General features: G+C 34.5%; 2 protein-coding genes across 2 annotated transcripts; one reads left to right on the top strand and one right to left on the bottom strand.

Moving 5' to 3' along the window:
• The first annotated feature begins 542 nt into the window (after positions 1-542).
• LOC139868807 (glutamate--tRNA ligase, chloroplastic/mitochondrial) lies at positions 543-6,437 on the top strand. The gene is made up of 13 exons (XM_071857149.1): positions 543-635; positions 2,069-2,484; positions 2,667-2,907; positions 2,982-3,164; positions 3,271-3,389; positions 3,489-3,537; positions 3,788-3,889; positions 4,064-4,166; positions 4,261-4,324; positions 4,520-4,634; positions 5,286-5,386; positions 5,775-5,931; positions 6,040-6,437. Exons 1-13 carry the CDS (start codon positions 543-545, stop codon positions 6,253-6,255), a joined length of 1,959 nt encoding a protein of 652 aa, XP_071713250.1. The 3' UTR covers positions 6,256-6,437.
• A 1,060-nt stretch (positions 6,438-7,497) lies between these two features.
• On the bottom strand, positions 7,498-9,564 carry LOC139867357 (uncharacterized). Its single transcript, XM_071855724.1, has 6 exons — positions 9,414-9,564; positions 9,075-9,326; positions 8,667-8,806; positions 8,188-8,550; positions 7,971-8,033; positions 7,498-7,889 (listed from the first exon to the last, which is right to left on the bottom strand). Exons 2-6 carry the CDS (start codon positions 9,250-9,252, stop codon positions 7,653-7,655), a joined length of 981 nt encoding a protein of 326 aa, XP_071711825.1. The 5' UTR covers positions 9,253-9,326; positions 9,414-9,564; the 3' UTR covers positions 7,498-7,652.
• Between the last annotated feature and the right edge of the window lie 6,410 nt (positions 9,565-15,974).

The raw sequence follows: 15,974 nt of genomic DNA on the forward strand, positions 1-15,974 counted from the left end.
TATAATCAACATTTTTTTTACACATTTGTTTATGAATATGAATTTTGAAAGGTACATATGTGAGACAAAATCTACTAAATGAATCTTAATCTATTTCTTTTAGATAGCCTACTATAACTATAATCGTGATCTCATTTTATAATATCTCGGGAGCTAATGAAACTATTTTAATAAAATTAATGAGTTTGTCTTGAATTACTGGATTCATTCTTGTCTTGATCCACTGTGAAAAAATTTTCAAAACAAGGAAAAAAAAGATCCTGGGAGAGGGCTCGTAATAATCTTCTCCAAAGATCACAAGGTGTTAATATCTCCCTTAATCGTTTTCGACATTTTTTTAATCACCTCTTTGATATGACGCCAAATAATATATCACAACTACTCATGGACCATGATGGTTTTGAGTATATTACAAAAGCCTACTGTTAAAGCTATTGTCCACCTAATCTTCGAATAAAAAATTGGTCACCTAAAGAAGTAGTGCTTCAACGGTACCCGTCCCTTTAAAGCTGGGGCCCCATGTTTGGAAGCTTTACACAAAAATGGCGCAGGTTCGAGTCCCGGGGGGAGCAATTCCCTCAGAGTATGCCTTCGGGTTAGGCTCGTGCTTGCCACTCATGGGGTATTCGGTGGAGGTGATTTACAGGCATCCGGCTATTACGGGGTTGGCTTGGTAGGTTGCCAAAGGCAACACAGGGTTAAGGTGTCCCTGCCAATCTACACTTTTTTTTTTACACAAAAAAAATTGGTTAACGATTCATAAATATCGAAGAGTATTTTAATTTTAATGATTAAATTAATGATTATTTACCCAATCTTGTCTTTCTCAATGCTGCCTTTCAGGCTGAAACTGTATATCTCTTCTAGGATAGGAGTGAAAGTGAAAAATTAAAAATTAATCCTTAATTTTTTATATATATACTAGAACCAAGGTTGGAGAATTCGGATCTCGGGGAGATCTCGTTTGGACTTTTTTAGGGAGATTTCGGCATCTCGGAATAATCTCGAAGAGATCTCGGACGTTGACTTACGTTGATTTTATAGTTTTTTTGATAAAAATATACATAAAAACATAAATATATGTATATTTATATACTTTTTTACCGGATTTTACAAAAATATCCGAGAAATGAGCGAGAAAATCTTAGAAATTATGAATTTTACAAGAAAATCTTACAAATTAGCAAGAAAATCCCAGAAATCGTGCCTTCGACTAAGTTTGACCCCGTTGACCGAGAAATCTCGGGAGATGAACATCTCGTTTCGGTTGCCTTCTAAAAACGAGATCTCGAAGGAGATCTCGGGGAGATCTCGGAAGATTTACAACACTGACTAGAACACATGGAAATGAATGTCGTTCCTAGAACACATGGAAATGAATGTCGTTCCCATGTTTTTTTGTCGTTTAAAAGTCGCCTTTCACACTTGATTTTTCAGCATGTCCCCTTCAACTATCTCGGACTCTTAAATTCTGCAGGGGTTAAAAGCGTAACTTCAGTTTTTTATTTAAATAAAAAAAACCCACCACAAACTTCAACGGCCTCTATCTTCCTACTCATCACGAATTAATTTTCACCGCTACTATCATTAAACTTAAAATAATTTTACGAAAAAAACGAGACTAACTACGTCCGAAACGGATACATTTTCAAAAACGCTAACCACACCGACGTCTAAACGGGTCTTAACAGATGAGCCGTTCGTCACTCTGTACATACCCAACGCTACGTAAAATACGAACATACAGGCAGAAAGCCTCAACGTGAGGGCGCTGATCCGGACTATTTATTACTACCTCCGTCTCATTCCAATAGTCCACAGATAAAAAACACGCAGTTTTAGGAAATCCCACTAACTTCATTTCTCCACCAATGAAATATATTCTCTCTCCAAATCCACCAATGAAATATCATCTTTCCTTTCTATTTATGGAAGTGGACTATCAGAATGGGACAAACCAAAATGGAATACTAGCATATTGGAATGAGACGGAGGCAGTAATATAATTATAATTATAATATAATAATTATAATTATAATTATAATTATATTATAATTATAATTACTAGTGGTATGGTATAAATAATACTGAGTTTTGGTGTGCAGCGATTAGGGTAAGAAAATCACATTCTGAGTGGATCATGAAAATGGCGACTATAGCCTATGGGATTGGGTTAGGAGGAATCCGTTTCGAATTTTCTTCACCACAATCAAAATCCTTTCTTCTTCATCACCATCATCATTATCATCATCATTGTTGTTTTAATTTAACCAAATCCAACAAACATAACATTTTCACAACAACCAGAAGAAGAAGCACACTTATCTCCCCCACCCGAACATTTTCGATCTCTGCATCATCATCATCATCATCATCATCATCAGATGATAAACAACAAGTTCGCGTGCGTTTTGCACCATCTCCAACCGGTAATCTTCACGTCGGTGGCGCCCGAACTGCCCTTTTCAATTACCTTTTCGCTAGGTACATCATCCTTCTTTCTTATTATCATCTTTATTATAGTTAATTGCTCACTGGATTTAGCAATATGTATTTGATTTAATTGTTTTGTACGAATTGTATTCACTGGATTAGGTATCGTTGTTGTTGATTGATTTTTTTGAGCTTGTTTTTGAAGCTAATTAATAATAATGGTAAAATGGTAGGTCTAAAAGGGGTAAATTTATACTGAGAATAGAAGACACTGACCTGGAGAGATCAACTAAGGAATCCGAGGAAGCCGTTTTACGCGACCTTAATTGGCTCGGTCTTTCATGGGACGAAGGTCCCGACATCGGTGGCGATTACGGTCCGTATCGTCAGTCGGAAAGAAATGAATTGTACAAACAATATGCTCTCAAACTTCTTCAATCGGGTCAAGTTTACCGTTGCTTTTGCTCTAATCAGGTACAAACTTTTTTCGTTTTGTTGAATCGATTTAATGTTTCCATTTTGTTTCATATGTTACAACATTGTTTTAGGAACTCGAGCAAATGAAGGAGATTGCGAAAGAAAAGCAACTACCTCCTGTATATTCTGGAAAGTGGGCCACCGCTACAGACGACGAAATTCAACAAGAATTAGCGAAGGGAACCCCGTGTACTTACAGATTTCGGGTTCCAAAAGAAGGGACCTTGAAGATCAATGACTTGATTAGGGGAGAGGTATTTATTTCAGTTTGACCAACCTTGACTTTGACCGACTCAGACTGACTTTCACCTGACTTTGACTGAACTTAGTGTGTTGATATGTTTTGCTAATATTGTGCAGGTTAGCTGGAATTTAGATACGCTTGGCGATTTTGTTGTTATGAGAAGTAATGGACAACCAGTTTATAACTTTTGTGTCACTATTGATGATGCTACTATGGCTATTACACATGTAATAAGGTAATTTAATGACTGTTTAGTACAAATATTCAGGTTTCAGTGCATTATATTTATAAATATTATCTAACGTGTGACATTTGTTGAAAATTTGGGTTCTAGGGCCGAAGAGCACTTACCTAATACACTACGACAAGCATTGATATATAAAGTACTTTCTCTACATTGTTACTTTCCTATGTCGCACAATTTATTAAGAGGTGGAAGAATGGGCATTCTTTTATTGGGTTCAAATCGGGTTGACCCAAGATACTCTTGTACACATAGTTAATCTTTTTGTTTAATTATGATTACAAAGGTTATTTTCTCTATCAACTGACTCATCAGAGATTCTTCATAAAGATTAGTTACCCTATCTATAAGTAAATGGGTTGAAATTGACACCTCATGTTTTGTGATAGGCTTTAGGGTTTACAATGCCTTCATTTGCACACGTTTCATTGATTCTTGCACCTGATCGAAGCAAACTGTCTAAACGACACGGTGCAACTTCAGTAGGGCAGGTAATTGTTAATCTTAGTTTTAGTTTGTTTTCTCATCAGTAAATTTAAAGTTGTCATCTTTTCACGAGGGTTAATATTTTTTACTCTTACTAATGAGTATCAATTTAAAAGTATTACCTCGTGTTACCATATTTTTATTACTTTTTCATGTTAATTAACTTTTGAGTGTGACAGTTTAACGAAATGGGGTATTTGCCTCAAGCAATTGTGAATTACCTAGCGTTGTTGGGTTGGAGCGATGGGACTAACGATGAATTTTTTACCTTAGAGCAACTAGGTTAGTATTGCATTATGTACATTTTATGCAGCTTATAATTTCACTTAATTAGATTAGATTCTTTTTTATCTGATTTTAATATTTTATGTCACAGTTGAAAAGTTTTCGATTAACCGTGTGAACAAAAGTGGAGCCATATTTGATTCCACCAAATTGAGGTGACCAATGCCTATCTATCACTAATGTTGCAAAACACCTTAACTTCACCATTTTAGATTTTATTGAAGAGTCAAGAGATTATCATTGTTCCTTTACTTTTCGTTCACCATATGTTCTTGATCACATAGGGTTTACATGTTGATATATACAGGTCATCTTTATATCGTATTGTTTGAAAATATATATATTATTAGGTGGATGAATGGGCTGCATTTGAAAGCTCTTCCTACACAAGAGTTGATAAAGACAATCGGTGAGCAATGGAAGAGTGCAGGCATATTAAATGAATCACACGGGCCCTTTATAGAAGTAAGTAATTGTAATACCAATTATCGAGCAGATCAATATATTAATTTTAAAAAATTACTGTATCGTAAGACATATATGTAGTATACTATGGTGTTTCTAATTTTGCTTGACAAAATTTTGTTGACGATACATAGTTTTTTAAATTTCATAAAAAGTGTTCTACCATCACATACTTTTGATAACTGAACATAAGTTATTAGTTGCTGTTGGCAATAGGGGTGGCAATTTTGACCCAAATACTTAAAAAATTTGTAGCTTTGGGGCGTTGTTTATCATAAAAGATTTAAATTGGTCGAATGGCTGAGTTGTTAGACTTGTAGGAATCGAGTTAGTTTGGACCTAAAAACAGTCAACTCAGTTGTTGGCTTGTATGTATGCCTGACTCGGACCATGACTTGGAAATCAGTGACTCCCTTGGAACGTGTTTGAGTCAGAGGAAATGGAATAAAAGATCAAACGACTTTTAATCATAACTGCCTTCTAGTTACTGGTCTTGTAGCTGAATCGTTTTTGCTATCATAAGCTTTGCATATCTGTTATGTTTTTTGAAGAACAAGACTGCTACACGTTTTGACAAAGTTCAAAATCGTTGTTGATTATGTACTATGTGTTCTTCTTTTGACAGTTTGCGTGATTGTTTGATGTATACAGGAGAGTTTTAAGCTCCTGGAGGGCGGGATGGACGTGATAACAGATGCCGACAAATTACTTTCGGATTTGCTATCTTATCCATTTCATGATACTCTATCAAGGTTACTTAAGTTTTTCATTATTCGCAACATATTTTTGACGAATGGAAATGAATTTGAAGGGAAACACCTGAAAACAAATTGAATATGTTCTTGATGTAGTAACACACACACAACCCCACACATGAGACAAAAATGCTCTTTATGAACTATTATTGCATGGTCTTCAATATATTATACAAAAGGGGCAATTGAAAGTAGGATCAAAGCTAGATTATCGTCAAGGTTGCAAAAATTGCTACTCGAGGAGTACTCTGATGTTGACCAATTTTGACTTTGACCGATTTTCCAAGTAATCCCGAGCTTTGTCCGGGTTTGACCAAGTATTCCCCGAGTTTTGACTTATCGTGTGAAAATATGTTTTTTCACTAAAATCATAAAGCATTGACAGCTCTGAAGGTAGAGAAATGTTAGAAGATGGTCTCGCTGTGGTTGCTGAAAGTCTGTTAGCTGCATATGATAGTGGCGAGCTTTTAGGTGCACTTGAACAAGGAAAATCTGGGTGGCAGAAGTGGGTTAAAGCTTTTGGAAAATCATTAAAACGCAAGGTTATATCATTAAACTATTATTGCAGCAATTGGTTGTATGGGTTTTGTTAATCATTAAATAATGATGTTATTAGATTAATTAATGCTTAATGATGTGAATGGTGGCAGGGTAAATCTCTATTCATGCCCCTGAGAGTTTTGCTTACAGGAAAACTACACGGACCTGACATGGGAGAGACCATAGTCTTGATCCATGAAGCGGGGACTAGTGGAATCGTGTCTCCAAAAGTTGGGTTCGTTACACTCGAACAACGACTCAAATTGCTAAGAGAAGTTAATTGGGATGCTTTTAGCAAGGTAGAAGAGACTGCCATTTCTCACTGAGTTATGGTATTTGTGTGCGACTTTATTTAACCAAGTGATTCAGATTTTGTAGAATATTATAGACTTATAGTCATCATTTCATTATTGGGTATTTAGTAGAATTATATATTACTCCGTAATTGTTCTATTTTTTGTGGGTACATTGTACTATATATATTTTTTGGTTGGATAGGCAACTGTGTTTGGTTACTCCTCTTTCTATCGAGTTAGTACTTTCACAAGAGTTGTGTTATACTTGAAAGAACGAGTTAATGATCCGTTTTTTAGTTATCTTGAGGCTATTAAAATTGGTAGAACAAGGGGCGGGGTCTATTTTAAACATAAAAGTTTTATATTTTGTATAACTCAATAGGAAATTGAAGAAAAACTCAATGAACATTTTTTTTAAGTTTTGGTTTACATTGTCAGGCCTAATTTTTTTTTTTTTTTTTCAAGACCCAATTGATCCGAAAGTTTGACCCATTTGACCCAAATTTGAGATAATGGATCTCAATTGCCAGGTATACATAAAACACAACCATGATTGCTTTGGAATAGGCTGCGAGTCGATTTTCCATATTAGCCAAACATGAAACAAGACATTTTATGGTTAAGGGGTGTAACAGTGAAGATTCAAGAAACAATGGAGCACCAAAAAAGGGTAAAACCAACCCTGCCGCACACCAACCGGTCTAACGGCCAACATGTGTAAGGAAAATAGCAATGAAGCACCGACAAAAACAAAAACTGGAAGTTACAGTTGAGATTTGAACCATAAAGGGTCAGACGGTTAAATAAGTGACTAAAAAATGAAATAAATAAAGATGTTATTCACATGTTAGCCTGGCCCATTAGGGACCTCTCAAATAAAATTCACCTAATTTTTCCGTCTATGCAAAAGATCATTACTTAAAAGAGATGAAGAAATGTAGTACACAATGCCAGCTTTCATTTTCTCCCGAAGCATACGTATTTATCAGGCGCTTCAGTTAATAGTTTTTCCAGTAAAAGTGGCCCGAACCATACATCTATGCATACTGCTATGACTATATCTAAGAAAATAACCACCTACAATATCATCTTTTACAATAAAGCAACACTACACTTTATACTGCATACAAACACACCAGCAGTAGCATTCATAATTCCTACATAATAATAATAATGATAATTGAAACAGAGAGCATAAATTTTAAAGAATAACTACTCTGATATATATATCTAGTTGAATGCTCCTGATGAGATTTCATTAGATGATGTGTCCTTAATAAATAGCAGAGTTATAATAGCTCTTGTCGTAATTTTAACCATTTGAAGCATTTAATAAAAAGAAATAAATAACAAAATTAAATAAAGATTCTTCTAAATGTGCAACCATCCATCTTACTAACAGCCTTTAGTTGCTTGAAACAACATGTTCAGTAATATTGAACCTTACATTTGCTTATGCTACGATGCCTACCGAAACTAGTTGCGGGCCCATCCTCAGGAAGTTGAAGATGTTCCTCCTTATAGTTGACTTTAACAAGACAAAGACCATGAGGTGGAGCTACAAGCGCAACTTTCGCAAGTTCCTTTCGATCACAAGTTGCCAAAATTTTCGGAACAATGTCCGGTGGAATTGCTTCCCTCCCAATTTGTACAAGTAACGCAACCTACAAAAGTATATTTTCCGATTATTAATTAGTGTAAATGATATTTAAATATTTAGTAAATAACTTCACAAGGAAACGTACCATGTTTCGGATTTGCTTATATAGAAACCCAGATCCTTCAACCTCAATCTGCATTACAGGTCCCTGTAAAGAAATGTAACAAGCAATTGAGACTTAACTTGTGCAAGGTTTTTTTTAAAAAAAATATTTTTTAATTTTTTTTTGTGCGTGCGTGTTTGTGTGTGTGTGTGTTTTGTATTAGGAGCACAAGAAAAGGCATTTGAATGAGAGTAATGACCTTTTCAATAATATCCACTCGGGAAATGTTCTTGACAGGGTTAACTGTACGATCATTGCGTTGTGCATTTGCAAAAGCAGAAAAATCATGTTTCCCTACAAAATACTTAGCAGCTTCCTTCATGACAGAAATATTGAGTTTTGAAAGATTGTGATACGCGTATAGTCGATGGAACGGGTCCATAACAGTGTCGTTATATATTTTATAATGATAAATTTTTCCGGTGACTGAAAATCGAGCATGAAATTGGGGGAGTGCAGGGCTAACTTGTTTAACTCGAACATCAGGAGGAAGAACACCGTTAAGTGCTGCGTGCATATCCTCCAGTTGGTCGTAATTGAAAGGTGTAACGAAGTGTGCCACCTGTTAAATGAATCCCAATCCCAATGTCCGGTCAATAACTATAATCATAAGCATAATCATTAATATAATCATTGGTATTAAATAGATAATGTGTGATGAAGGTGTGCAGAGCTGACCTGACCTAGAGCATGAACACCGGTGTCGGTCCTACTTGCACCGACTAAAGAGAGAACCTTACGATCGAGTTTAGTAACACGAGTTAAGGCTTCTTCCAATGTGCATTGTAATGTTGGTGTTGAGGACTGATATTGCCAACCTTTTACAGTAACAAATTATATACATAAATAAATATATAAATAATCTCCAAGATATTGTTCATTAGTCCATTACTTTTATGCTTTTAGGGCATAATAATAATAATAATAATAATAATAATAATAATAATAATAATAATAATAATAATAATAATAATAATGATTATATAACCTAATATTAATATTAATATAAATATAAATAAATAAATACTAAAGTATCAGTAATTGGGGATAACTGTAAGTAATTGAAGAACAAGAAGCAGCAGTTACCAGAAAATCGAGTTCCGTCGTAAGATAACACCAAACGCCATTTGCGAAGATGATGTTGTTGTTCATCATTATTATTATTATTACTATTAAGATTAATATTAATATCATTATGATTATGATTATAATCGTCGAGGTGAGCAACAGCTGCTGTCAATGGAAGTCCAACTGCCATATTCATTCCTCCCTTAAATATGCTTAAATTGATGCTATAAGTACTTGCTAATTCTTCAAATAACTTGTTTGGACTATCATCTGTATGTGATCAAGCATAATTTCGACCACCACTACATGCATTAATTAAAAATCAATTCACAAATTAAGAAGGGTTTAAGACTTTACCTCAAGAACACTTCAATGGAGGATTTCTAGTATCAAGTGTGAATTTGATCTCTAAACATACAAGATTATGTGCTTAATTCGAATAAATTACATGCAACACAATCTACGCTTTAGTTTTTATGTTTCAAATTATGTATCTCTCTCCCTACTGAAAAATGAAGACGAGGAACGCTACTGCGTTTTTAGTTTATCCCCAAATCTGATTCTTTATAATTTTTTTCATATATTACCCCTTAAGTCTTGACCTCTTACAAAATAAACCCATTTCATGAAATCCATTACATATATATCAAGAATAGGGAGTATGTCTTTACATTTATTTTATTTATTTATTACATTTATTAATAGTTTAAAACCAGTGATCTCGCGGGCTAATGCAAGAAAATTTGATGAAATAACTTATACGTTATGGAACTATATTTACATTTTATTTGACTATACATACACAACTAACATTATATATAATAGATGAGTAAGAGAATCACAATCTTTATACGTATTCTTTATAGCGGCGCATTTCACTTTCATGATTTCTCTTATTTCTTTCATAGATCCGCTTGAAAGAAGTTGCACAATGATTGGACGAATCTAGTTGAATTCATTTGCTCACCAACTCATTTGTAGCCATGATGCATATTGCTTAGTTCATCAGTCAATAAGAAACCAATATATATAGACGCTACATACGCAAAACATATACTCTAGGTTATACTAACTTTCTACCAACCGAGTCACCTATTTTAGATCCACGGTCAAAATTCCAAACTTTACATATTAAGCTTCCTTTGTGAATTCCAGAGATACCTTCTCTATTGGACTCTATGGAGTTTCGTTGTAGGCAGTGGTGTTTTACTTGCGTATTAATTGATCGCGTGCATTAGTCGCTTGATCATGCTCTACAAATTCTATAGTAAATAAATGAATGAATCAAGATCTCAAACAAATGGGTCAGAATAACCATTCGTATTGAAAGAATTTTAAAAAGTAATAATGTTACATAATAAGCATTTAATTTAAATTATTAGAAAAGTTCCTGTTTAAAATTATTGAATAGAAGCCCCGTTTGTGACGATCTTACTTAAATTTGTTGGAGTATGGAGACGTTAAACAAACAAGAAATATGGATCTGAGCAACGATGCGGCGCATCACTTGACAGATGCGGCGCATTCATGGAGTGTTTTATGCCGAAGGTTTTAGATGCGGGGCTTTCAAAGGATATGGCGCATTTTTGCTAAGTGATGCGGCGCATCACTATCACGATGCGGCGCATCGTGTGCTGGAACTTTATCTGTAAACGTGGAAAGGTGTAGTAATGCGGCGCATCACTTCCAGGTGCGGCGCATCACCCTTCTAGCAGCAATTTGGCAACTTGCACACTTTACATCCGAGCATGTTTTGTCTACCTTTCACTTTAGGTGCAAAGTTGGATACTTTACACCTAAAATTATGGCTGTGATCATGCCATTACAAGGGTGGAAAGCTTACTAGTTGGCTAGCATGATGATTACTTGAAGCATGTTGAAGATTCCTAGCTAGTTGTCTTGGTGTTCTTGTTTCTCTATATATAGAGCTCATTCATAGTCATTGAAAAATACCACATACAAATATTCAGTAAATAAACACTCTCTAGTTGGTCTGTGGACTAAAGCAATCACAACGATTGCATATAACCACGTTATATCTTGTGTCGTTCTTTATTGTTCTTGCATATTATCTTTCGTTCATTAAATGGGTTGAGTGATCTTGATAGTATCACTACTCGGCTTGTAGTCTTGTAGAATTACTAGCGTTATTTGGGTCCTAATATCCTAACAACTGGTATCTAGAGCACAAGGTTTCGTTAAGGGAACGATGGCGGAAGATGGAAAGTTTAGAATCGACCGATTCGATGGGAGAGACTTTGGCTTTTGGAAGATGCAAATTGAAGATTACTTGTATCAAAAGAAGCTACACCAACCCTTGTTAGTGACCAAGCCCAAAAGCATGGACGATGCCGATTGGACGCTTTTGGATCGTCAAACTTTGGGTTCTATTCGTCTTTCACTTGCTAAGAACGTTGCATACAACGTTGTGAATGAGAAGACGACGTTTGCTTGCTTGAAAGCACTCTCTAACATGTATGAGAAACCTACGGCTGCAAATAAGGTATTTCGCATGCGTCAATTGTTCAATACTAAGATGAAGGAAGGTACGAGTGCAACGGATCATATCAATGAATTTAATAATATCGTTTCAAGGCTTGAATCGGTAGAGATTAAGTTTGATGATGAACTAAAAGCACTTATCTTGCTCTCATCATTACCAGAAAGTTGGTCGGGTACGGTTACCGCGGTTAGTAGCTCTACGGGAACTACTAAGCTAGCGTTTGAAGCAATAAGGGATTTGATTCTTGGTGAAGATACTCGTACGAGAAACTCGGGAGAATCAACGTCCGGTTCTTTGTTAAGTACCGACAACCGGGGTAGGAAATTTGAACGCGGTGAGAAGAAGGGTAGGAAGAAGTCTAAGAAGAGGAATTCATCAAAAGATAGAAGTGAAGTTACTTGTTGGGGTTTCAATCAAAAAGGGCACTTTCAAAGGAATTGTAAAAATGGTTCCGCGAAAGGTGTAAACTTGGCCTAAGGGGAAAGTGATGATGCACTTTTGTGTAGTGTTGAAAATTCTATAGAGTCTTGGATTTTGGATTCAGGAGCTTCGTTTCATGCTACTCATGTCAAAAGCATGATGAAGAATTGATGTTATGCGAGGTGTATATAAAATAGTTATTATTTTACTATGAAAAACTATTAAATACGATACAATTTTACACAAGATATTTATTTATTTATAGAATGGATATACTTAAACCTTGCTACAACACTTATAGGCAGTGTACCTAATCGTACAGTAGTGTAGTTTTTAGTAAGTCCGGTTCGTTCCACAGGGAAATCTTTAAACAAAGCTCAACGCTATATTAGTTTACTTTTATTAAAAATACAAATATATATATAAGTAATATTATTATTATAAAGGGGGGTTTTTTACCGTTTAATGACCGGTTTGTCGATTTTAAGATTTTAGTCGCAGTTAAAACCTAATGTAAAATATAAAATAAATACAAGACTTAAATTAAAGCGTAAAGTAAATAACGATAATGAAATTGCGAATAATAAAAATGCGATAAAATAAAATTGCGATAATTAAAAAGTACGATAATTAAAAGTGCGATTAAATAACAATAAATAAAAGTGCGATAATTAGAAGTGCAATTAAATATAAAATAAAGGAAATTAAATATGAAATAAAAGAATTATGCTTATTTAAACTTCCGTAATCATGATGTTTGACGTGTTGATTTTAGTTTTATGCCCATGGGTTAATTGTCCTTTATCCTGGATTATTTAATATGTCCGTCTGGTTTTTGTCCATAACAGTCCATCAGTCATAAATATAAAGTGCAAGTGTCCTCGTCAAATTATTATTATACCCGAAGTTAAATATTCCAACTAATTGGGGATTCGAATTGTAACAAGGTTTTAATACTTTGTTTAATGAATACACCAGGTTATCGACTGCGTGTAAACCAAGGTTTTACTACTTTGTTAACAATTACACCAATTACCCTTGAATGTAATTTCACCCCTGTTTTAATTATTCTAGTGGCTATTAATCCATTCCCGTGTCCGGTTAAATGAACGATTATTCGTACATATAAATACCCCGCCCATCGTGTCCGATCGAGTGTATATGGTAATCTATAGGGACGCCCAATTGTAAATCTTTATATTAACATTAACAAACTTTCATTTAGTTAAACAAATATAAAGCCCATTAATAGCCCATAGTCTAATTTCCACAAGTGTCGTTCTTTTGTCCAAACCCCAATTATGGTACAAAGCCCAATTACCCAATTTTAGTAATTAGCCCAACATCATGATTACTTCGTTTTAAATAAGCATAATAATAACTTAGCTACGAGACATTAATGTAAAAAGGTTGAACATAACTTACAATGATTAAAAATAGCGTAGCGTTACACGGACAGAATTTCGACTTACACCCTTACAACATTCGCTAACATACCCTTATTATTAGAATTATAATTAAAATTAAAATTAAAATATAAATTATATATATATATATATATATATATATCGTATATATTGAGAGAAGAGAGATTTAGAATATGAAATTTGATCAGAATTCGGTTTGCTTTATAGCCAGAGTTGAAATTTGGGGCTCCGCGACTCGCGGCAAAATCCCCTTCAAACTCCGCGAGTCGCGGAGGATGTATTTACAGCTCAGTCCTTGGAGTTTTCTCTGCCGACGGTTTTTTATATATAAATATAATATATATATAATTAATATAATTAATTATATATTATATTATATTTATATACATAGTTACTTTGTAATTTTTAGTCCGTTGCGTCGAGCGTTAAGAGTTGACTCTGGTCCCGGTTCCGGATTTTCGAACGTCCTTGCGTAGAATTTTATATTTTGTATTTTGCGTTTTGAATCTTGTACTCTTGTAATTTCGAGACGTTTCTTATCAATAATTGGAACCTCTTTGATTGTATTTTGTACTTTTGAGCTTTTTGGTCGTTTGCGTCTTCAATTCGTCGAATCTGTCTTTTGTCTTCACCTTTTATTATTTAAACGAATATCACTTGTAAATAGAACAATTGCAACTAAAAGCTTGTCTTTCTTGAGGAATAATGCTATGAAATATATGTTCGTTTTTAGCATTATCAAATATTCCCACACTTGAGCGTTGCTTGTCCTCAAGCAATATCGTCTTGAAATACTAGAATCACTTCTTTATTCTTCACACTTTGTACATCAGTGATTTCTATACGGCGGTATAAACAATGGTAGTAACGATATGGTTTACAGTCCCACATGACTATAAAAATTTAGATCCATTAAGGAAATTGGATCTTTATGAAAACATTTGATCTTTTGAAAATTAAATCTAGTTTTTACCCTAGATAAGTTTTCCGGAATAACCCTTTACCGGTGTTTGCAAAATATTTTTGTGGGTTTGGTGGGTTTCAGATTTGAAAATTTTAGCTCAAACTTGCGGTTTTGTGTCACCCACTTGCTAACCTTGTATTTGGAAAGCAACACGTCCAGTTTACTTGTCCCGTATATTACCTTTCGGCAAACTACCGTCCGGTTGTAAAGGAAAGCGTTGAACAAGCAACTGTTAAGGCAATGTCCTGTGACATGCTTTTGATTATGGTCTATAACGTGTCGGACGCAATTACTATCCTTGGTAGGAGCAATAGTAAAGCTCACCCTTATAATTTTTCGGTCTGGCACAAGGTCCTGTCTTTGACCACTATGCAACCACCGTTCTTACGGTTGACACCCGATTTAGTTCAGGTGACCTAATGAATTCCAGGTGAATTCCTAGGATTTTACGTTCAATGGTAATGAACGCATTGAAAATAGGGTTTTCAGAAAACAAATCGGTTTATAATTTTGATCAAAATATTTTCTCGTTTAAGCTCGAGTTTAGATATCATCGAATTCCATGAGTTTGTAATTCTCAATCTTTAAGGTCAATCTCTAGGATTGAGTAATATCAGTCTTAAAAGCTGATTTTTAATCTTTAAGGAGATTATCCTTTCTGGGGATCTGATTCATTAGTCTTATCCAGCTAATTTGCATGGTGCCCCCCCATTGTACAAGATAAATCCTTCTCATGGTTAGGATAAATCTGACCACTTGGCGACCCTGTTTAATGCTGAGGTCCGTGGATTTCCTGCTGATTTTAGTGATGACTTTTCTAGATTTTTCGTCAACCTACAGCTGGTCTGGACGACAACTTCATGACCTAAATCAAGAAGCGCGTTTCTTTTTAGGAAGACTTTACTTCCTTTTAATGATGGAATTGATTCATCGTGTAGATCCATCTCTTCTTTTCTTACATTGGGTAAAACAGTTTAGTTTAGCTCAAAGCAAAAGTATTTTCAGTTATTTGTTACAGATATATGTGACATATGTTTAAAATAACTTGATAAATTTTCCCACACTTGGCTTTTATTTTCCTTTTTATCGTCCTCTATTCCATTTTAAATGAATTTTAACATTTTAGTTTGTTTCTCAATTTATGTCCTTTCCGAGGTAACAATAATTTCGGTGTTAAAACCTAGTTTTATCGTTCATAAATATGTATAAACATGATTTTGAATTCATTTAATTGAAAATTTTGAAAAATTTTACTAGAATTGGGTAGTCAGTATATAAGACTAGGGCTGTTCTTTTTTATCAGAGAGCACTAGATTCTAATACAACTACTGCTTTACTAGTATTTTTAATGGTAACCAAGTGTTTAATATAAAAATTTTAAAATCCGAAAGAATTTAACCCCTTCCCACACTTAAGATCTTGCAATGCCCTCATTTGCAAGAAATCAGTAACAATTTAAATTATTGAGGGTGATTTGTGTGAAAATGATTAAATTTTTACCAAAGTTTCCAAATATATTGGCGTTTGTTTGTTGAATGATAAATGGTGCACATCATTTGTTCATTCCTTCTTGTTGTTATTTCACATATATTTTGCATCTTGTC

This window comes from Rutidosis leptorrhynchoides, chromosome 9 (assembly GCF_046630445.1).
Source record: "Rutidosis leptorrhynchoides isolate AG116_Rl617_1_P2 chromosome 9, CSIRO_AGI_Rlap_v1, whole genome shotgun sequence".
In the NCBI taxonomy this organism is placed as follows: Eukaryota; Viridiplantae; Streptophyta; class Magnoliopsida; order Asterales; family Asteraceae; genus Rutidosis; species Rutidosis leptorrhynchoides.

Excerpts from the sequence above, each read along its gene's own strand:
- LOC139868807 (XM_071857149.1), top strand. The coding sequence starts at position 543 with ATGGCGCAGGTTCGAGTCCCGGGGGGAGCAATTCCCTCAGAGTATGCC. Across the intron at positions 4,325-4,519 it reads TTTGATTCCACCAAATTGAG|GTGGATGAATGGGCTGCATT; the intron begins GTGACCAATGCC and ends ATATATTATTAG. Across the intron at positions 5,932-6,039 it reads GAAAATCATTAAAACGCAAG|GGTAAATCTCTATTCATGCC; the intron begins GTTATATCATTA and ends GAATGGTGGCAG.
- LOC139867357 (XM_071855724.1), bottom strand. The coding sequence starts at position 9,252 with ATGAATATGGCAGTTGGACTTCCATTGACAGCAGCTGTTGCTCACCTC. Across the intron at positions 8,807-9,074 it reads CGACGGAACTCGATTTTCTG|GTTGGCAATATCAGTCCTCA; the intron begins GTAACTGCTGCT and ends TTACTGTAAAAG. Across the intron at positions 7,890-7,970 it reads ATAAGCAAATCCGAAACATG|GTTGCGTTACTTGTACAAAT; the intron begins GTACGTTTCCTT and ends ATACTTTTGTAG.